General features: G+C 36.3%; 2 protein-coding genes and 1 pseudogene across 2 annotated transcripts; 1 reads left to right on the top strand and 2 right to left on the bottom strand.

Annotated features, from left to right (window-relative positions):
- Positions 1 to 6,619: 6,619 nt before the first annotated feature.
- On the bottom strand, positions 6,620 to 7,189 carry LOC126937610 (interferon alpha-6). Its single transcript, XM_050761161.1, has one exon. The coding sequence runs from the start codon at positions 7,187 to 7,189 to the stop codon at positions 6,620 to 6,622; it is 570 nt and encodes a 189-aa protein (XP_050617118.1).
- A 10,781-nt stretch (positions 7,190 to 17,970) lies between these two features.
- On the bottom strand, positions 17,971 to 19,956 carry LOC126937290 (interferon omega-1-like; annotated as a pseudogene).
- Positions 19,957 to 23,730: 3,774 nt separating this feature from the next.
- LOC126937608 (interferon alpha-1/13) lies at positions 23,731 to 24,300 on the top strand. The gene has a single exon (XM_050761159.1). The coding sequence runs from the start codon at positions 23,731 to 23,733 to the stop codon at positions 24,298 to 24,300; it is 570 nt and encodes a 189-aa protein (XP_050617116.1).
- Positions 24,301 to 24,566: the final 266 nt, after the last annotated feature.

The raw sequence follows: 24,566 nt of genomic DNA, 5'->3' as shown, positions 1-24,566 counted from the left end.
AGACACAACAAAAGAAAACTTCAGACCAATATCCCTGATGAACATCGACGAGAAGATCCTCAATAAAATACTGGCAAACCAAATCCAGCAGCACATAAAAAAGCTTATCCACCACGATCAAGTCAGCTTCATCCCTGGGATGCAATGCTGGTTCAACATATGCAAATCAATAAATGTAATCCATCATGTAAACAGAACTGATGACAAAAACCACATGATTATCTCAATAGATGCAGGAAAGGCCTTTTATAAAATTCAACATCCCTTCACGTTAATAACTCTCAATGAACTGTGTATTGATGGAACATATCTCAAAATAATAAGAGCCATTTCTGACAAACCCAAAGCTAATATCATACTGAATGCGTAAAAGCTGGAAGCATTCCCTTTGAAAACCAGCATAAGAAAAGAATGCTCTCTCTCATCACTCTTATTCAGCATAGTATTGAAAGTTCTGGCCAGGGCAAGCAGGCAAGATAAATAAATGATATTTAAATAGGAAGAGAGGAAGTGAAATTGACTGTTTGCAGATGACATAATCCTATATTGTCTCAGCCCAAAAGCTCCTTAAGCTGATAAGCAACTTCAGCAAAGTCTTAGGATACAAAATCGATGTGCAAAAATTACAAGCATTCATATACACTAAAAGTAGACAAGCAGAGAGCAAATCATGAATGAACTCCCATTCACAATCACTACAAAGAGATTAAAATACCTAGGAATACAGCTAGCAAGGGATGTGGAGGACCTTTTCAAGGAGAACCACAAACCACTGGTCAAGGAAATAAGAGGGAACACAAACAAATGGAAAAACATTCCATGCTCATGGTAGGAAGAATCAATATCATGAAAATGGCCATACTGCTCAAAGTAAAATTTATAGATTCAATGCTGTTCCCATTGAGCTACCATTGACATTCTTCACAGAATTAGAAAAAAAAACTACTTTAAAATTTATATGGAACCAAAAAGAACCCAGACAGCCAAGACAATCCTACGCAAAAAGGAAAAAGGTAGAGGCATCATGCTACGTGACTTCAAACTGTACTGCAAGGCTACAGTAACCAAAACAGCATGGTACTTGTACCAAAAAATGACACATAGACCAATGGAACAGAATAGAGATCTCAGAAATAAGACCAGACATCTACAACCATTTGATCTTCAACAAACCTGACAAAAACAATGGGGAGAGGATTTCCTCTTCAAGAAATAAGAGAACTGGCTAGCCATATGAGAAAACTGAAAACTGGACCCTTCCTTACACCTTATCCAAAAACTAACTCAAGATGGATTAAAGAGTTAAATGTAAAACCCAAAACTATAAAAACCCTAGATGCTGGGGAGGATGTGGAGAAATAGGAATGCTTTTACACTGTTGGTAGGAGTATAAATTAGTTCAACTGCTGTGGAAGACAGTGTGGTGATTCCTCAAAGATCTAAAATCAGAAGTACCATTTGATCCAGCAATCCCATTACTGGGTATATACCCAAAGGATTATAAATCATTCTACTATAAAGACACATGCACACGTATGTTTATTGCAGCACTATTTACAATAGTGAAAACTTAAAAAAAAAAAAACCCTAGAAGAAAATCTAGGCAATACTATTCAGTACATAGGCGTGGGAAAAGATTTCATGGCAAAAACATCAAAAGCAATTGCAACCAAAGCAAAAATTGACATATGGGACATAATTAAACTAAAGAACATCTGCACTGTCAAGATGTTTACTGTCATTTGAGTAAACAGACAACCTATGTAATGGGAGAAATTTTTTGCAATCTGTCAATCTGACAAAGGTCTAATACCCAGAATCCGCAAGGGACTTAAACCAATTTCAAAGGAAAAAAAAAAAGGGCAAAGGATATGAACAGACACATCTCCCAGAAGTCATTTATATGGCCAAAAAACACATGAAAATCCAAAAGCTCAACATCACTAATCATTAGAGAAATACAAATTAAAACCATAATGAGATACCATCTCACCCCAGTCAGAATGGCGACATTAAAAAGTCAAGAAATAACAGATGCTGGTGAAGCTGTGGAGAAATGGGAATGCTTTTACACTGTTGGTGGGAATATAAATTCATTCAATCTTTGTGGAAAACAGTGTGGTGATTCCTCAAGGATCTAGAACCAGAAGTACCATTTGACCCAGCAATCTCATTACTGGATATATACCCAAAGGAATATAAGTTATTCTGTTATAAAGATACATGCATGTGTATGTTTATTGCAGCACTGTTCACAATAGCAAATACATAGAATCAACTCAAATGCCCTTCAATTATGGATTGGATAAAGAAATGTGGTACATATACACTATGTAGCCATGAAAAGGAATGAGATCATGTCCTTTTCGAGGACATGGATGGAGCTGGAAGCCATTATGCTCAGCAAACTAACAGGAACAGAACATTAAACATCACATTTTCTCACTCATATATGGGAGCTGAACAATGAGAAGACATGGACACAGGAAGGGGAACAACATTGGAAGGCATGGGGAGGGAGAGCATCAGGATAAATAGCTAATGCATATGACACTTAATACCTAGGTTATGGGTTGATAGGTCCAGCAAACCACCATGGCACACGTTTACTTATGTGACAAACCTGCATGTTCTGCACATGTATCTGAGAACCTAAAATAAAATAAAATTAAATATAGAAAGGAAAAGTAAGATTACATTGTAGCAACTACTAAATGTCCCTAGAGCAGTCAGTCAGTGCATTTCTACTGAAATTAGTCTGCTTTTCTTTACTGGTTTTAGAGTTTAAACAATTCATACATTCTTTTTTTATTTTAGTATTTTTCTGGTCAAATGCTGTATGGCTGCTTCTGAATTACTTTCTATTTTATCTTCAGGTAAATAACAACATAGAGAAGTACAAATGGAAACATAAAGAGCTCATATCATTATTTTCTATCATTTTCAACACATCCTTTTATTCTTTCCTTAAATTAATGTTTTTATAAATTGTCATTGCATTTGGATATGTTGAAGAAAGGAGAAAACAAATGCAAATCTGAATATGGTAAACATGAAAGAAGGAAAGTGACTCCCCAGGCCAAAAAATTGTAATAGGAGTTTTTCTCTCATATTTCCCTTTCCACCTACTCTAATATGGTTTCTGCTTGTAAATTCTACCAAGTCAACTTCACTAAGGTCACCAATTCCATCTGTTTTTCTACTGTGGTAGATGATTTCAACCCATAGAGCAGTTTACTGACAGTCATGATAGTATTAACCAAAATAACATTATCATTATAATTTATCATTATAAATAATTTGATATGTCATAATTTAAAATAAATATTAAATATACTAGTATGATTTTTCAATACATCAAATCCATGAAATCTATCTATAGACATACATATTTCTAAAAATGGCAAGCTATGCAGATAAAAATTAATTCATGTCCTTTTCCAGATCCTACTTTACTTCTCTCCTTAATTTCATGATGAGGCAGGATAGGGAGTTAGGGAAGTAACCATGTCATCAGGATGTCACAACCTTGGTGACCATACCATCAACACAATAAGCTTCAGCATTAATATTGTAATTGAACTCATTCAAGCAAGGCTGTAGTTCCCCTGTAGAGATCATGCACATTTTGATTTTACCTGTCCTCAGAGTGACCCTTTGCTCATTATAATAGTAAAGAATAAACCCGTGGATGGAAGATTTAAGATGCTAATGAGACATACAATGTTACAACAAGCATATAGAGCTACTGCACGTGTGCACCCAGAGGACCACCAAGAACATGCTTACTAGTAACGCCTCTTCCCACCTCCTTATGGATAATCATGGAAGATTCCCATAAAAGGAGTCTCCCTAGTACTAGTCTACTTTCTGATCTTTATTAGCAGCCTACCCTGAATCCTCTCTGTCTCAGGGTGTAGTCTATTCTACACCTAGCTTTCAAAATATTCTTTTTCTATTTTTTTGCAATAAATTACTCCATGCTGCATATCCACTGCTGTGTGTCTCTTGTTTAAATTCTTAAAACTAGGAAGACAAGAATCTAGGTCTCACATCAGCCATCAGCAAGAAGGCAAACTTCTCAAAATTGTTTTCTGTATATATTGTCATTACCTTCTCTTCTCTTATTTATTCTTCTACCTGCTCCTGTATGGTTTCTACTGATTAATTCTATCAGTCAACTGATTGATTCTACCAATCAACTTCCACTAAGACCACCAATGCCCAATGTACCAGGCAGTTTCAATCTACTCTACATTTTGCATGAATATATCAATTCTTCTAAGCAGTTTTAGTCCTTTAAATTTACTCTTATCACCATTCTGTCTTTTCCTTCTAGTATTTGGCCATTCCAAATCTGTTTCTATTGTGGCTGTTTCCTCCCTTTAAAGTTGAAGGTTTCAGAGGAAACTTTCAGTCTCTTTTGTCATTCTGTAAACTCTTCTCACATGACCACTGCTGTTCCTGGAGTTTCAGGTCATGGCATTGCTTGAAAATTGCAGACTGAAATATCAAATTGCCAGTGAACGTTTGCACTTATGTGTCTACCAGTCAACTGTAGAAGACATCTGCTGCTTTTGTTTTTGTTTCCTCATATGCCTTACTTCAGCTTCTGCTGAAAAAAAAAAATACAGTTTTTCGGTCTTCTTATATCATTTATCTAACAGATTTAATTACAATTGTTGTTTTTAGGTTTTTTTCCCTACACAAAGAAAGATGACAGACAGCAAGAAGTGTAAGTGTATCTTCATCTCTATAACCTGAAGTCAACATACAAGCTGGCTTATAGAATGTAAATTTGTACTGTACTTATACCTTGAGTATAATAACAATGAGTCAATGAATTGAACCATAAATTTTTTTTAATTAATTTATTATTATTATACTTTAAGTTGTAGGGTACATGTGCATAACGTGCAGGTTTGTTACATATGTATACTTGTGCCATGTTGGTGTGCTGCACCCATCAACTCATCATTTACATCAGGTATAACTCCCAATTCAACCCCCCTCCCCCCTTCCCCCTCCCCATGATAGGCCCCTGTGTGTGATGTTCCCCTTCCTGAGTCCAAGTGATCTTATTGTTCAGTTCCCACCTATGAGTGAGAACATGTGGTGTTTGGTTTTCTGTTCTTGTGATAGTTTGCTAAGAATGATGGTTTCCAGCTGCATCCATGTCCCTACAAAGGACGCAAACTCATCCTTTTTGATGGCTGCATAGTATTCCATGGTGTATATGTGCCACATTTTCTTAATCCAATCTGTCACTGATGGACAACTGATCTTTGACAAACCTGAGAGAAACAAGAAATGGGGAAAGGATTCCCTATTTAATAAATGGTGCTGGGAAAGTTGGCTAGCCATAAGTAGAAAGCTGAAGCTGGATCCTTTCCTTACTCCTTATACGAAAATTAATTCAAGATGGATTAGAGACTTAAATGTTAGACCTAATACCATAAAAATCCTAGAGGAAAACCTAGGTAGTACCATTCAGGACATAGGCATGGGCAAAGACTTCATGTCTAAAACACCAAAAGCAATGGCAGCAAAAGCCAAAATTGACAAATGGGATCTCATTAAATTAAAGAGCTTCTGCACAGCAAAAGAAACTACCATCAGAGTGAACAGGCAACCTACAGAATGGGAGAAAATTTTTGCAATCTACTCATCTGACAAAGGGCTAATATCCAGAACCTACAAAGAACTCAAACAAATTTACAAGAAAAAAACAACCCCATCAAAAAGTGGGCAAAGGATATGAACAGACATTTCTCAAAAGAAGACATTCATACAGCCAACAGACACATGAAAAAATGCTCATCATCACTGGCCATCAGAGAAATGCAAATCAAAACCACAATGAGATACCATCTCACACCAGTTAGAATGGCGATCATTAAAAAGTCAGGAAACAACAGGTGCTGGAGAGGATGTGGAGAAATAGGAACACTTTTACACTGTTGGTGGGATTGTAAACTAGTTCAACCATTATGGAAAACAGTATGGCGATTCCTCAAGGATCTAGAACTCGATGTACCATATGACCCAGTCATCCCATTACTGGGTATATACCCAAAGGATTATAAATTATGCTGCTATAAAGACACATGCACACGTATGTTTATTGCAGCACTATTCACAATAGCAAAGACTTGGAATCAACCCAAATGAACCATACATTTTTAAATCACGTTGGAGAATCAACTTGGTGTTTCTCCTTAGAGAATAAACAAATCCAAGAAGTTTTCTATAGTAAATATTTAATAAACTAAACAAAATAATACATTGACTAAACATAAAAATATATTTTATTTTCAACAATATAAAGGTATACATTTTATGTCTTTATATGGGCAAAAAATTAAATATTATAAATAGTCAAATAAATATTCATTTAATAAATAGATAAATAGATCCATCAGCTTAGTCATCTGTAACGGACTAATTCCTGTGCAACCGAACACGATGTTGCTTAATTTACACACTTGAAAATATTTGACACATTTGATTCAACTCATGGTATGGTTGTAGCAGAAACAAGAGTCTTTAAAATGGCAGATCTTGAAAGTGTGAGCTGGTGTAGTCGTCAATGGGAGTCGTTTCTGTTTTGGATCAGGTCTTATTCCTTCCTCCTTAATCTTTCTTGCAAGTTTCTTGATGAAGAGAAGGATCTCATGATTTCTGCTCTGACAACCTCCCATGCACAAGGGCTATACTTCTTCTCTGTCAGGTAGAGAGCGATTCTTTGGAAGTATTTTCTCACAGCCAGGATGGAGTCCTCATTCATCAGGGGAGTCTCTCCCACCCACGCCTCCTGCATCACACAGGCTTCCAGGTCATTCAGCTGCTGGTAAAGTTCAGTGTAGAGTTTGTCTAGAAGCATTTCATCCCAAGCAGCAGATGAGTCCTTTGTGCTGAAGAGGTTGTAGGTCTGCTGGATCACCTCATGGAGGACAGAGACAGCTTGAGCCTTCTGGAACTGGTTGCCATCAAACTCCTCCTGGGGAAATCTGAAGTCGTGTCTGTCCTTCAGACAGGAGAAAAGAGAGATTCTTCTCATTTGTACCAGGAGCATCATGGTCCTCCTGTGACCCAGGCTGTGGGTCTGAGGCAGATCACAGCCCAGAGAGCAACTTGACTTGCAGCTGAGCACCACCAGGGCCATCAGTAAAGCAAAAGGCAAGGCCATGGTAGATGTTGCAGATGCTGTTGGACTTGTTGAGATGGGTGACTGAACCTTCAGCTCTAGGTTCTCTGAAGACCTTGCTTTATGTGTAGGTCTTAAATAGGGAACATACTAGTTTCCATTTTCAGAATTTACTTTCTACTTCTGATTTTGCTTTCCTTTATGTACTCTCTAAATGGGTATAGAGTAGTTTTTCAACCAGTTTTGTGTGTGTGTGTGTGTATATGTGTGTGTGTGTGTGTGTGTGTGGTCATCATTGACACTCCCTTCTCTTGCCTGCCTCCAGTGTCTTTTAAGAATTTTTCTTCTTAATTGAAATTAAATTTTTATTACATTTTATTAAATTTTAAATGTTATGAAATTTTAATAACAAATATACTGTATATATCCTTATGTACTGTATGTATATCTACTTTGTACAGTAAAAGAAAAAGGATAAAGTTTACTCTTACTATTTCTTGATCCGTTAGGAATGGTAAAATAATTTAACTAAAAGTTAAATTTTAAAAAATTTGACATTTAACTTAACTCTGAGCAGCAACTTTTAATTCGCTCTATTTCCTTATATAAATTGCCTCAAACAAATTTGTGAATTAAGAATGTAGTAATATACATAATAATACCAACATGATGACATATGTTCATAAATTTCTTTTTTTTTTTTTTTGAGAGAGTCTTGCTCTGTTGCCCAGGCTGGAGTGCAGTGGCCAGATCTCACTTCACTGCAAGCTCTGCCTCCTGGGTTCACGCCATTCTCCTTCCTCAGCCTCCCGAGTAGCTGGGACTACAGGTGCCCGCCACCTCGCCCGGCTAGTTTTTTTTTGTATTTTTTAGTAGAGACGGAGTTTCACCGTGTTAGCCAGGATGGTCTCGATCTCCTGACCTCGTGATCCACCCATCTCAGCCTCCCAAAGTGCTGGGATTACAGGCTTGAGCCACCGTACCCGGCCATGTTCATAAATTTCTTAAAGGTAAAAAATGAAATTATTTTCTTAAGTTTTATTTTTCGTATACCTAACTTGTAATTTTGCTTCAAAAAATAAACTAATTTTTAATTTCACTAGCTGCTACATATTCATCCAGAGATTGTCAACATTTTCTTCTTTTCAGTATTTGACATTAACTGTTGATGTGTTGAAAATATTTAGTAGAATTAAATAATAACGTATACATTATTTGTATTTAATTCTCAAAGTCTACCTAATACTCAGAATCCCTGAAGCTCAAACATAAGCATCATCTGGAAGAAAGGCAATCACAGCAAATGATGGAAAGAAAGTCCTCCAGTAAGCCATCTATTCACCATACATTTATAACACTGATTGTGCATGTATTTTGTCTGTTTCTACTGAATTCAATGTCAGTATGTCTTGTGTGATACACAAGAAAATTCAGTAAGGAAAATGAACACTAGAGAATAACATTACGTAAGAATTGAGCTTTGGAGAACCACAAACTATTGTAATATCTGAGAGTTGTTCACACCCCGAAGAATTAATTTCTACAACCTTAGGGGCAATGCCATCTCCAGTGGAAATACACAACTTGAATATATCATCAATTTCATTTTGTTTTCTATTTTTGCATTAAAGTTCAAATTCCTCAACATATATTTATAGTTTCTTTTTTTTTTGCCAGTTATATATCAGTTAGTTTATTATAGGCTTCATAGAAAACAATCATCTGTGCCAAAGTGTTTTCATTAATCTAAGCTTACTTTAAAGCATAAATCTAGAAAACATACTTCTGATAGTGAATTTTAGTAAATAGGAAGATATATCTTTTTTTTTTCTTTTATACTTTAAGTTCTAGGGTACATGTGGATAACGTGCAGGTTTGTTACATATGTATACCTGTGCCATGTTGGCGTCCTGCACCCATCAACTCATCAGCACCCATCAACTCGTCATTTACATCAGGTATAACTCCCAATGCAATCCCTCCCCCCTGCCCCCTCCCCGTGATAGGCCCCGGTGTGTGATGTTCCCCTTCCCGAGTCCAAGTGATCTCATGTTCAGTTCCCACCTATGAGTGAGAACATGCGGTGTTTGGTTTTCTGTTCTTGCGATAGTTTGCTGAGAATGATGGTTTCCAGCTGCATCCATGTCCCTACAAAGGACACAAACTCATCTTTTTTTATGGCTGCATAGTATTCCATGGTGTATATATGCCACATTTTCTTAATCCAGTCTGTCACTGATGGACATTTGGGTTGATTCCAAGTCTTTGCTATTGTGAATAGTGCCGCTATAAACATACATGTGCATGTGTCTTCATAGGAGCATGATTTATAATCCTTTGGGTATATACCCAGTAATGGGATGGCTGGGTCATATGGTACTTCTAGTTCTAGATCCTTGAGGAATCGCCATACTGTTTTCCATAATGGTTGAACTAGTTTACAATCCCACCAACAGTGTAAAAGTGTTCCTATTTCTCCACATCCTCTGCAGCATCTGTTGTTTCCTGACTTTTTAATGATTGCCATTCTAACTGGTGTGAGATGGTATCTCATTGTGGTTTTGATTTGCATTTCTCTGATGGCTAGTGATGATGAGCATTTTTTCATGTGTCTGCACACATCTACAGCCATCTGATCTTTGACAAACCTGAGAAAAACAAGAAATGGGGAAAGGATTCCCTATTTAATAAATGGTGCTGGGAAAATTGGCTAGTCATAAGTAGAAAGCTGAAACTGGATCCTTTCCTTACTCCTTATACGAAAATTAATTCAAGATGGATTAGAGACTTAAATGTTAGACCTAATACCATAAAAACCCTAGAAGAAAACCTAGGTAATACCATTCAGGACATAGGCATGGGCAAGGACTTCATGTCTAAAACACCAAAAGCAACGGCAACAAAAGCCAAAATTGACAAATGGGATCTAATTACACTAAAGAGCTTCTGCACAGCAAAAGAAACTACCATCAGAGTGAACAGGCAACCTACAGAATGGGAGAAAATTTTTGCAATCTACTCATCTGACAAAGGGCTAATATCCAGAACCTACAAAGAACTCAAACAAATTTACAAGAAAAAAACAAACAACCCCATCGAAAAGTGGGCAAAGGATATGAACAGACAGTTCTCAAAAGAAGACATTCATACAGCCAACAGACACATGAAAAAATGTTTATAGTTTCTAAACCAAGTCAATTCTATTAAACAAAAAGAAACCATCTTTGTCCTAAATTCATAACTGGATAAATATTATCATGTTAAGCATTAACTTACAACTCCAATCCTAAGCGTTGGGATTTTTTTTTTTCATAGCAAGTTAAATTGCCTCATTCCTCTAGATTCCCTTTCTTAAAATGGTAAGTATGGGATCATCTTTGGCAAATCATCTCTTTAGTAACTGGACTCTGTCCTATTAACTGCCTTATCCTCAGTACCAGGCCTACTGTACTTATTCAAGAAATAATTTTTGCTGAAGCAATTTATCAGACTTTCTCTTTATACTAAAAGGCATTCATGGATGACCAAGCTATTTTGTTTCATCATGGCTGTATTTGTTAGGATTATAATAGACAATGGCTAATATTTCTACTCTACTCTTACTAAGTGTCAATAATGATTTTAGAATGTATTGCCAAACCCACTGGATATCTAATTCCTTTAAGGTATATATTGCACTGGGAATTCAAATGCAAGAGAAACATAATTTTCAGCCTTTGCATAGCACTATATTAAACTATATTATGACCTCATCTTTAAATTGCCCTCTACATTTTATAATAGAAATTAACCAGCCTGGTGTCACAATATCGAGCCAAATGTCCAAACTCAAACTCTCCCTGATTCACACAGCTTACAGCAATCAGACAACAAATCACACTACATTTTGTGGGTAGTATCCCTGTAATCCCCAAGTCATCGATCTTCTACCTTTCCTGCCATTGTTAAGTAAGGCCAACTTCCCAGAATGTGTGTGTGAACTATAAATTGTTGGGACTTCATTGTTCCATCACCCAGAAATCTAGGCTTTAAATCATTTGATGATATTTAGATGACAACAGTATAAAATCAACATGTCTATATGAGGATAGAGATCAGATAGGATCAGTTTTTTTAAATAAACCAAATGCATTTTAGTATTTATTATTTTTAACAATTTACTTAAACTATTTATGTCATTAATTAACTTAAACTCTTTTTATCATTAAAATGCTCAGAGTTCTGAAATGGGTACAGGAGTTTCCACAGTAAATGAACTTTCTTTCTAAAAATGTATTTTGCAAAAATTAGTAACTTTTATACAATAATCCAGTCAACACATTTTAATTGGATTTTAGAGTTTAACCTAATCATCATAGCTTTTGAATGCAGGATAATCCTGCTTAAGCTGTTATTCTTAGTCTATTCAACACTGGAAAAGGAACCTTTTTTTTTTTTTTTTTTTTAATATGGATTCTTGCTGTGTCTCCCAGGCTGGAGTGCAGTGGCAAGAGCTCAGCTTACAGCAACGTCTGCCTCCTGAGTTCAAGCAATTATCATGACTCAGCCTCTCAAGTAGCTAATACAGGCGCTTGCTACCACACCTGGCTAATTTTGGTAGAGATAGGGTTTCGCCATGTTGGCCAGGCTGTTCTCAAACTCCTGAACTCAAGTGCGGTGCCTGCCTTGGCCTCCCAAAGTGCTGGGATTACAGGCTTGAGCCACCATGCCCTGCTGGAACATTTTTGTTTGTTTCCCTGGATTGTGTTGGGGACTTAATGTATATTCCCTTTTATTGTGATATTTTGCTATGCAAATTTGTTTTGCTACTCCTGGATTTTCATCTTCATTTTATGTCAATAAAAGTATGTAAATATGACAAAAAGAACTGAAATGTACAATGTTTCTATATAGTCCTCACAACACCAGATGTCTTTCTATCTCATTTCACTTTCCTAGAAAGTAAAAGTGGTCTGATTTCACATACAAATGCACAGAGAAAAAAATAAAACATATGTATGTCTAAATGAGAAAAATTTAAGAAGGAACACAATAGAAATTAGAAAACAATAAATGAAACTAAAAAAACAAAATATACCAAAACTTATGCAATGAAGTGAAAGCAGTGCTAAGTGAGAAATTTCCAGCCATAAAAACTTATAAAGAAGAAGAGAGTTCAAATCAACAACTGATATAGTTTAATTCTGTGTCCCCACCCAAATCTCATCTTGTAGCTCCCATAGTTCCCACATGTTGTGGGAGGGACCTGGTGGGAGATAATCAAATTATGGGGGCTGGTCTTGCCCATGCTGTTCTCATGATAGTGAATGGGTCTCCCAAGATCTGATAGTTTTAAATGAGTCTCACAAGATCTGATCTGATAGATGAATGGGTCTCACAAGATTTGATAGTTTTAAATGGTCCTCACAAGATGTGATCTGATAGTGATCGAGTCTCATGGGATCTGATAGTTTTAAAAATGGGAGTTTTTCTGCACAATCTCTCTCTTTGCCTGCTGCCATTCGTGTAAGATGTGACTTGCTTTTCCTTGCCTTCCACCATGATTGTGAGGCTTCCCCAGCCATTTGGAACTGAAAGTCCAATAAACCTCTTTCTTTTGTAAATTTCCCAGTCTCGGGTATGTCTTTATCAGCAGCATGAAAACAGACTAATACAACAACCTTATTGTGCACCTTAAGTAACTAAGAAAAGAAGTGCAAATAAATAAATAAACCCCTAATCTAGCAGAAGGAAGGGAATAATAAAGCTGGAGCAAAGATAAATAAAACAGAGAATAGACGAGCAATTATAAAAAAAAAAAATCAGTAAAACTGAGGGTTAGTTTTTTGAAAAGTTCAGCAAAATCAACAAACTCTTACTAGATTACTTTTTAAAAAAGAGAATACTCATATCACAAAATCAGGAATATAAGAGGGGACACTACAGCTGACGCCACAGGAAAAAAAGATCATAAAACTATGAACAATTATACTTCAGCAAATTGTATAACCTAGAAAAAATGGTTGAATTCCTAGAAATGTACAACTTACCAAGACTGAATCATAAAGAAATAAAAATTTGCAATAGACCTATAAGGAGATTGAATAAATAATTAAAAACCCCTGAAAAAAGACAAGCCCTGGGCCAGATGGCTTCACTAGAAAATTCTACCAAAAATTCAAAAAATTAACAGGATCTTTCTCAAACTATTCCATAAGATTGAAGAGGAGGGAACACTTCCAAACTAATTTTATGAATCTTGCATTAACCTGACATAAAATTCAGTGAAGGACATGATATGAAAACTACTACAAACCAATATCTCTGATGAATATTGATGCAAAAACCCTCAGCATAATACTTGCAAATCAAATTTAACAGCACATTAAAACGATTATAGAACATGGCTACATGCAATTTATTCCTGGAATGTAAGAATGGTTCAACACATAGAAATAAATCAATGTAGTAAACTACATGAACAGAACGAAGGGAGGAAAAACCATGATCACCTCAGTTGATGCTGAAAAACCATTTGATAAAATTCAATATCCTTTCATGATTAAAAAAGACACACAACAAACTAGGACTAGAAGGAAATTACCTCAACATGATATGGCCTATTATATGAAAATTCTATAGTAAACATCATACTCAACTGTGAAAAACTACATGTTTTTCTTCTAAGTTCAGGAAAAAGGCAAGAATGTGCTCTTACAACTAATATTTCAAATCCTAGCCAGAGTATTTAGGCAACAAAAAGAAATAACAAGCATCCAAATTGTAAAGGAAAAAGTGAAATTATCTCTGTTGGCAGATGACATATTCTTATATGTAGAAAAACCTAAAGATTACACACACACACACACACACACACACACACACACACACACACAGAGAGAGAGAACTTATAAATGAATTGAGCAAAGTTGCAGTATATAAAATCAATAAAAATCAGCAGCATTTCTATATACTAACAGTGGATAATCTTAATAGGAAATTAAGAAAATGCTCTCATTTACAATAGCATCAAAAAACGTAAAATATTTAGGAATAAACTTAACCCAGGATGTGAAAGACATGTACACTGGAAACTACCAAATACTGCTGAAAAAATTAAAGATGACTAAAATAAGTGGAAAGACATTTACTTGTATCCATCATGGGTTGGAAGACTTAATATTGTTAAAATCTTCATACCCTCCAAAGTGATATACAGATTCAATGCAATCTCTATCAAAATCACAGAGGCATTTTTAACAGACATAGAAAAATATATATCCTAAACGTCATGGTCTCTGGATTGCCAAAACAATCTTGAGAAAGAAAAACAAAGCAAGAGGCCTCATGTTTCCTAATTTTGAAACATATTATGACGCTACAATAATTAAGGCAGCATGGCACTTGAATAAAAACAGACATATAGACTAATGGAATGGAATGGGAGCCCAGAAGTAAACTCTAACCTGCATGGTCAAATAATCTTTGACAAGTGTGCCAAGACTACACAATGGAAAAAAATCCCTTTGACAAATGGTTTGGGAAAACTGAATATTCACATGCAAAAGAATGAAATTGGATCTCTTACACTACACGGTAAGCAAAAATGAACTCAAAATGGATAATGATCCAAATATAAGATATAAAACTGTAAAATCAATTGAGGAAACTTACATGGCAAGTTTCATGACAATGGATTTGGCAATGAATTCTTGGATATGACACCAGAAGCACAGGTGAATAAAGTAAAAATAGATTAACTGGACCACATTAAAATGTAAAATTTCTATGCATCAAAGAACATAATTAACAGATTTAAAAGGCCACCTATGGAATGCAGGAAAATATTTGCAAATAGTAGATCTGATAAAGGGTTAATATCCAAACCATATAAGTAACTCCTTCAACTCAACAATTAATAAGTTTAATTTAAAGAATGGGCAAATAACTTGAATAGGCATTTCTCCAAAAAATACACGTAAAGAGCCAACATGAACATTACTATGATCTGAATGTTTGTGGCCCTCCAAAATTCATATATTAGAATCTTAACTCCTAAGGTGATGGTATTAAGAGATGGGAACTTCTGGGATATGATTAAGTCATCACGGTGGATCCCTCTGTGGCTGAATGGGATCAGTGCTCTTATAAAAGAGAACCCAGAGAGCTAGCTTTCCTTCCACCATATGATAACATAAGCAGGTGCTATCTATTAAAACAGGAAAGGGGCCCTTGCCAGACATCAAATTTGCTGGTACACTGATCTTGGACTTCCCAGCTTCCTTCCAGGAATGTGAGAAATAAATTTCTGTTGTTTATAAGCCATCCAGTTTTTGGCATTTTGTCATAGCATCTCCAATGGACTAAGACACAGGTGAAAAGGTTCTTAACATAACCAACCATTAGGGAAATGCAAATTAAAACAACAAGAAGATATCACTCACACCTATCAGGATGTTTATTGTAAAAAAAGATGTTGGCAAGGATGAGGAAAAATGGAAACCCTTGTGCAGTGTTGGTGCGATTATAAAGCGGTACAGCTCAGCACTATGGGAAGCAGTATTATGGTTCCTCAGAAAGTCAAAAATAGAAGTACCATATAATTCAGCAATTACACTTCTGGGTATATATAAAAAATAATTAGAAGCAGGATTTTGAAGATATATTTATACACTATGTTTATAGCAGCATTACTCACAGTAGCCAAAAGGTAAAAGCAGCCCAAGTGTTCATTGATGGATGAATGAATGGTTAAACAAAATATGGGATATACATATAATGGAATATTGTTCAGCCTTATGTATATTCCATTATGCTTACAATGGATTCGTATTCGGCCTTATACAATGGAATATTGTTCTGCCTTGTTATATTATTCAGCAAAATGTGGCATATCCATGCAATGAAGTATTATTCAGCTTCATTCTAACACATGCTACAGCATGAAGGGACCTTGAGGACTTTATGCCAAATGAAATAAGCCAGTCACAAAAAGACAAATACAGTCTTCCCTCAGTATCTGCAAGGAGATTGGTTGCAGGACCTCCTTCAGATACCAAAATCCACGATGCTGAAGTTCACTATATAAATTGGCATAGTATTCACATATAACCTATGAATATCCTCCTGTATACTTTAAATAATCTCTGGATTATTAATAATATCTAATAAAATAAAATGCTATGCAAATAGATATTATACAGTATTTTTATTTGTATTGTTTTTCTTGTATTGTTATTTTTATGGTTTATTCAATATTTTTGACCTGAGGTTGGTCGAATGTATGGATGCTGATCCATGGATATGGAGGGCCTACTGTACTGTATGATTCCACATATGTGAGATATCTAGAATAGAACAATTCATATAAACAAAAGGTAGGATGGTGGTTGCCAGGGGCTCACAGAAGGGAGAAAAAAATGGGGAGTTATTGTTTAATGGGTACAGAGTTTCAGTTTTGCAAGATAGAAAAGTCCCAGAAGTTAGTTGCACAACAAAATGAACATACTACTGAACTGTATGCTTAAAAACAGTTAAAATGGTAAATTTTATATTACGTATATTTTACCATAATTTAAAAAGTATGTACAAAGGGAAACATCCCTTTGGAAAAAGAGTGAGATTAAGGGATAAAGAAAAGACGAAGCAAAATAGTAGAAGGGATGTAGATTGGAGGTAGCAAGCAATTCTGTGCTTGAAAAACGTAATCATTTCTGGCTCAGGAGGTATTTTCAGCTTTATTGAATCCAGCCTTCACAGAGAGTCGAAGGAGACACACAAAGCACTCACAAATGTTTATACACAAGAATGACCAATTTCTGAGAGTACAATTTTTTTTTTCTGGATAATGGTATGTTAACTGCACAAAATTCTCCCCTAGTAAATAAATATTTTCAAAATATGAATAATTTTTTCATCATGTTTGTAATAAAAGTCAGGAACAGATTATTTCAAAGAATATGTCTCCCCACTTAATAGAGTTAGACAATTAGGATAATGTTAATGAGAAGGATAAAATAGGTAAATTGCAGACGGTGTTTATTGTCAGTCAGCCTTGTTCTTAGCAGTTACAAGTCAATCCTCACTTTATCCAGTGAGGAATATGCTCATTTTTCACATTTATTGAACATCTACTATGAGCCCAGCTTCATTATGTCACTGGAAATATCAGTGACTGAAGCAGATAGTGAGAAATTCTATTATTATCCCCATTTACAGAAGAAAAAAATGGAAACACAGAAAGCTATTGAATTGTGGAGCCACTGTTGGATCCCAGAAAGTCTGACCCTGAGTCCAGAGCTTTTATGTGCTTTCTGGGAATGTTTCTGACCATAAGAACCTAAATTCTAGACTGATCAACATTTTCCCAGTAAAGTCCTGTTCAAGTATGACAGGGTCTTTATCTTCACTCCCATTTCTCCTTCTGGTGTGAGAAAATCACTTTTCTTTACTTCTCTTTGTAGCATTTAACACATTTGAAATAATATAAATATTAGTCCTGTTTTTATGTCTCTTTCCCTCTTAGACTGAGAGAAACTGTGTTTGCCTTATTCACCTGTATTTCTTTAAGGAAATGTCACAGTTTGCCATTTATTCAGTTCACACATATAATAGGAATGGAATGAATGAGTTGATACATTTTTTCGTATTTTCTTCAATTTGGTTTACAAAAATAGAATGTAGATTTTATTTTTAGAATAGAAACATTTACAGAGTTTTCTTTGATAATAATTTAATAAAACAAAATACAAAGTTAATGACATGAAAAAGTGAATGTTTGTAAATTTTAATACAATGTAAAGATGAACATGTAAATTTTATAAATATCATAAAAATAAGGCATGTAAAACAGAAGGAAGATATGTAAATAGCATCAGGGTAGTCATCTCTGAGGTACGGATGCTCCAGGAGCTGAACATTTTTTACATACACTTGCTTTATGCTATTACTAAAGTATTCGCTAAAACTAATTCAGTTAATTCTGACTAAAGCAGAAATGAGCTGTTTTAATATCCAAAGTCACACGTACAAGTGTGATATGGCAGATCAGTCAATGAGAATCATTTCAAGATGAGCCCAGGTCTTTAATCTTACTTCTCTATTTTTCTAGCAAATTTGTTGAGGTGGAGAAGGATCTCATGATTTCCACTTTGGCAACTTCCTAGGCACAGTTACCATATTTCTTCTATTTCAGGTAGACACAGATTCCCCGGAAGTACCTTCCTCAAGCCCAGTGTAGGGCTCCCAAACACCCCAGCAAATTCTTCCTCTACCATCACCTTCACCAAGCAGGTCTCCAGGTATTCCAGCTGCTGATGAAGTCCAGTGTGGAGCTAGTCCAGGAGGGTCATGTTCCAGGCAGCAGAGGAGCGCTCTGTGGGGAAGAAGTTGAAGATCTGCTGCAGCATCTCATGGAGGACAGACACGGTATGGACCTTCTGCAACTGGCTGCCATCCACCATCTCCTGGGGGAATCTCAAGACTCTTCTGTCCTTGAGACATAAGAAAGGGGAGATTCTCCTCATTTGGCCCAGAATCTCTAAGGCCTTCCTGAGTAACAGGCCATGGTTTGGAGGCAGGTCACAGCCCGGGGATCCAACAGGGCCACAGCTGCGCACCACCAGGGACACCAGTAAAGGGAGGAGGAGGACGATTGGGAAATGAGAGTGCTGCTGACTTGGCTGAGCTGGGGTCTAAGTGAACCTTGGACCATAGGTTCTCTGAAGATCATCTTTCTATGCATGGCTTTCACGGGGCATAAATAGTTTTCATTTTTCTGAGCATTTCTCTAAATTTTTACTTCCACTTATGTTTTCATTTATGTATTTTCCATATAACCTAAAATGATATCACTCTACCCTCTTGATTTTTGCATTAGAAGTTTAATATTCCCAGTAAACTTTAGAAATATCAATCCAAATGGATATTTATTAATCAGATGAGAAACATCTTTGTGCTAAAGTTAGAAGATATATTTTTAGCCCTGATTCTAGCCTCCAGTTTTACTCTCCATACTTTGCATAGGAAGTCAGGATACCTAGGTCCTATGGGTTTCTGTATTCAGTTAGAGATTTACCTATCCTTGGTTAGTTTAGCAAATATTAATGCACCAGTTTTAATTTCTTAGTTTTGATCATTGTTTCATGGCTATGTAAGTTGTTAACATTAGGAGAAGCTGAGTGAAGGGAAGAGAACTCGCTGTACAATCTTTGCACCTCTGTATAGGTCAAGAATTATTTTGAAATACAAGTTAAAAATGAATAGGCTTCCAAAATTCTAAACATTACTGATTAAAATTTTAAAAATATATGTTTCATTGATTAAAATCTTTCATTAAATGGTATTGTTTTCAAAAGACATAAAATTTAATCTCCTTTGTAACTGTATAGCAGATAGTTCTGTCTCTTACCCCTTAAGGTTCTGACAAAGACTCTGTCCTTCACCAAACTTTAATCAGTCTCCTACAAACTCTCTTGCTGACTAGGTCGTGCCTTTGGGTCCATTCTTAGGTTTGCCAAGTCCAGTTGTAGCAAGAATCTTACTAAGTCAGTTTTATGAGAATCCTTCCACGCTTGATAGCTGATTTACCATTGATATCTGATCAAATTCCTCATCTCACACACTCAATATATAATTACCCTGGCTTGCCTTTAGAAAGAATTATGTTCAGTTTAGCAATGATCCCCCTGCCTTTGATGTCTCCTTTTAGTGACTTTCTATCTGACCCCCTCATTCTGCTTGTTGGGTATAAACCCCAGGTTGTCTTTGCTGATTTTTGAGCTGAGCACCAGTTGGTTTCTCTCCCCTCTTGATATGGTTTGGGTCGGCATCCCCATCCAAATCTCACATGGAATTGTAATCCCCAGTGTTGGAGGCAGGGCCTGGTGGGAGGTGATTGGATCACGGGGTGGTTACTCATAGTTTAACACCACCCCCTGGTAGTGTCATGGTAAGAGTGAGTTATTGCAAGATCTGGTTGTTTAAAATTATGCAGCACCTCCCCTGCTTCTCTCCTCCTGCTCCGGTCATGCAGGACATGCCTGCTTCCCCTTAGCCTTCTGCCATGTTTATTAGTGTCCTGAGGCCTCCCCAGCCATGCTCCCTATATTGTCTGCAGAATCGTGAGCCAATTAAACCTCTTTTCTTTCTAAATTACCCAGTCTCAGGTTTTTCTGTATAGTAATGCAAGAACTAATACACCTATCATGATAGTCTCAACACCTGTTGCAATACTTCTAAATAAAGCCTTCCTTACTGTTATAACAAGTGTCAGCATAAATTTTTCTTCACCAGATCCTTAAATTAAGGCAGTACAATCAACACTGCAGCACACTCTGGTGGCCTACAACGTAAAAGGCATCAAGCAGTTGGCAAGTCAGGTGACTCAGGGTCTTTTGTCATCTCAGTCCTCATCCTCTAATGCCATGGACTCTCCTCATTTCTCCAGAAGTGTTTCGATTTCCACACCTTTAATAACCCCTTTAGTTAACCTGTCCAGGTGTGCTCTCCCTGAGCTCTGAGCCTTAGCTCATTGGTTTAGTTCTGATTTAGTTCATGTCTCTAGCCTGACAATGACTTGTTCTTTCTTAAATTTCTGCTATACAGGTGGAAATCTAAAGTATTGTGGATATTTGATTAAAAGAATAGTACTGTGTAGAATTTTAAATTGACAGAAATATACAGGGTTGATGAATATATTCACCGGGTGAACAACGTGTTTTACAAATATGTTCGTGCTTATGATGGCGTATCCTCAAGAAGACAAAACTAGAATATAATGTGTAAGTAAAGTGGGGCCCAATTTAATTGTAATGTAACATGTTGGCATGGACAAATGGGAGATTTCAGTGAAGGAGACAAATGGAAACTGAAGAGAAAGACCCTGCCGTTATGTACACAGGACTCTACTAGCAAAACATTGATTGGTATAGAAATCAGCTCCGGTTCTTATGTCCAGAAATATTCCCAGAGAGCATGTAAGAGGTAAGAGGTAAGACTTCAGAGCTGAATTTTCTCCATCCAAACTGTAGCTGCACAACTTAATAGCTTAGCTTCATAACTTAATAGCTCTCTGGGTATTTCTTTTTTTTTTTTTTCTTTTGTAAATGAGGACAATAGTAAAATCTATCACTGTGTGCTTTCGTCAGTGATATCTCCAGTGAATAAATGGGACTAGGTACGTGGTACGCATTCAGTAAATGTGGAAAACGAGGGTATTCTTTTTTGGTTAAGTGAGCATTCATTATGCAAGTTCTAAAAACAGTGTCTGAATAAATAAAGACTTTTCACAATTTAGATATTTCATTCCTTTTTTGTCTTTTTTTTTGAGACAGAGTTTCACGCTAGTTGCCTGGACTGGGGTGCAAGTGGAGTGCAATGGCACGGCCGACTGCAACCCCCGCCTCCCCAGTTTAAGCAATTCTCCTGCTTCAGCTGGGATTACAGGCATGCGCCACCAAACCAGGCTAATTTTGTATTTTTAGTAGAGATGGTGTTTCAAAATGTTGGTCTGGCTAGTCTCGAACTCCTGACCTCAGGTGATCTGCCCGTCTCAGCCTCACAAAGTGCTGGGATTGCAGGCGTAAACCACCACGCCCAGCCTGATATTTCATTTCTCTTATTAACATTATCTTTATTATATAACTCTATTAAGTTAGGGAAGTATCCTTTGAAAGTATCAATTCTCTTGTTTCTTACTAGAAATATAAGAAAAAAACAAATAGGCCTTCTAAGTTTACTTATCTAATAGTGGAGAGTTTGGTGCAGTGAACACTGACCCGTTTTCCAGAGAGAATATTGTACTCTCAACAATGTGTCTTTCTGTGTATAAATTCTTGCTGTTGGTATATTTGCAAGTGGGGTTCAGTAAATCTGAAAACAACTTGTGGACCAGGAGTAATTACTTTTCTTCCAGGCGATACTTATTTCCTACCTTTGACCTACATCCCTTCTACCATTTTGCTTCTGCACTTTCCCACCCCTTAACCTGCACCATGTTGGTCAGGCTGGTCTCAAACTCCCGACCTCAGGTGATCTGTCCGCTTTGGCCTGTCAAAGTGCTGGGATTACAGGTGTGAGCCACTGCACCCGGCCACTTGTGTTGTCTTTTTGTCCCCATTCGTTAGGATGCAAAAAGTGACAACTTTTGCTTTCTACAGAAATGAAATGAGAAAGAAAGGTATCTGGTGTCTGGCATGCTATGGAAAACAAACTGTCAACTTATTTATGTTACTACATTTACATCCTATTATGTGCATTTAGGACAAAGATGGTTTCCTTTGGTTTACTAGGAATCAACAAAGAACCTCTGAAGGTACTTTGGAAATTTGAACTTTCATGCCAAAAAATTTTTTTAATCAAATTGAGAATGTTTTTTCAATTGTGTATTCTCATTGCATATGATACTACTCTCAAGGGTGTAGAAGTTAGTTCTTGGGAATGGGAACAAATCTTACATAATTAAATGGTTTGTGGGTCTTCAAAGCTCAACCCTATTTAACAAAATCTTATTCCTTAGGTTTATTTTCTTTCTCCATTGGGTTTACTGACCTTGAGTTCATGGACGACACATAAGAGGTATAAAAGTTCAGCATTACAAACCTGTGAATAATGGGTAGCTGTGATTGGAGTACTTCCCAAGATTTATTAGAACTAAAAGTCATATCATGAGAGGTGTTCTCTGCATACATATGGTTTGTCACTGGCCATCATATAGATATTGCTTATGTTTGATCCTTAGTATTTCTGTCTGTGTTATGGGCTTTGAAATGAAATATAAATAATTTATATTTTAAAAATTCTACTGAAGTTGTTCAACCCATCAATATTTAGGTCAAGCATTGAAGAAAAAACTCTTGACAATATCTAGGTGAGTATCTAGCAGCTAGTGAAGTTAAAAATTTTCTCACATGCAGCAAAATTTAAAGTTAAGTATAATAAAAATAAACGATAAAAATATTAAAAAATTTTAAGGCTTTATCAGTTTCAAATAATTTGTAAGCATTCACTACTTAGATGTATAATGTCTTATCTATAAATATTAGATAATATTTATAATTTGTTAATTTGCTTATGTAATTTAATACATTACAATTTATATCAGTAAATAAATTACATTGAAGCCCATAAGCAAATTTAGTTATAAAGTTCAGTTAAATTTGAATAGAATTTAAATCTAATTTTTAGCTTAAAATTTTCATTTGGTTATTTTTAAACCTGCGTTGAATTAAAAGATTAAACTTTGTGCTTTTTGAGTATAGAGATATACACATAGTACACAAATAGATACATACTATATCTGTGTTATTAAATTTTCACAGTGGGTTCAATTAGGAAAAAAATATTTTAAAAGTCTCTGGGAACAAGATGGGGGAGGCAATAATGAAAAACCAAATGGTTGAGAAACACTGGTCTCAACTCATGTAAAGAGTGCATGAAGGAAAGCAAAAACAGAAATGGAAAGTGGCCCAGGAGCATTAAGAAAGTGGCAATCAGTATGTTCCCTATTTAAGTCATCGGCTCGAAGCAAGGCCTTCAGAAAACCTAGAGCCCAAGGTTCAGAGTCACCCATCTCAGCAAGCCCAGAAGCATCTGCAATATCTACGATGGCATTGCCCTTTGCTTTACTGATGGCCCTGGTGGTGCTCAGCTGCAAGTCAAGCTGCTCTCTGGGCTGTGATGTGCCTGAGACCCACAGCCTGGATAACAGAAGGACCATGATGCTCCTGAAACAAATGAGCAGAATCTCTCCTTCCTCCTGTCTGATGGACAGACATGACTTTGGATTTCCCCAGCAGGAGTCTGATGGCAACCAGTTCCAGAAGGCTCCAGCCATCTCTGTCCTCCATGAGCTGATCCAGCAGACCTTCAACCTCTTTACCACAAAAGACTCATCTGCTGCTTGGGATGAGGACCTCCTAGACAAATTCTGCACTGAACTCTACCAGCAGCTGAATGACTTGGAAGCCTGTGTCATGCAGCAGGAGAGGGTGGGAGAAACTCCCCTGATGAATGCGGACTCCACCTTGGCTGTGAAGAAATACTTCCGAAGAATCACTCTCTATCTGACAGAGAAGAAATACAGCCCTTGTGCCTGGGAGGTTGTCAGAGCAGAAATCATGAGATCCTTCTCTTTATCAACAAACTTGCAAGAAAGATTAAGGAGGAAGGAATAACACCTGGTCCAACATGAAAACAATTCTTATTGACTCATATACCAGCTCACACTTTCATGAATTCTGCCATTTCAAAGACTCTCACTCCTGCTATAACTATGATCATGCTGATAAATTGATTTATCTATTTAAATATTTATTTAACTATTTATAAGATTTAAATTATTTTTGTTCGTATAACGTCAGGTGCACGTTTACACTGTGGCTAGTGTAATAAAACATTTTCCTTGTATCTACTCAATTCATTATTTTATGTTGTTCATTAA

The sequence above is a fragment of the Macaca thibetana genome, chromosome 15, assembly GCF_024542745.1.
Source record: "Macaca thibetana thibetana isolate TM-01 chromosome 15, ASM2454274v1, whole genome shotgun sequence".
In the NCBI taxonomy this organism is placed as follows: domain Eukaryota; kingdom Metazoa; phylum Chordata; class Mammalia; order Primates; family Cercopithecidae; genus Macaca; species Macaca thibetana.
The sequence above is the reverse complement of the archived record's forward strand: the minus strand, read 5'-3'. Positions and strand labels throughout refer to the sequence as shown.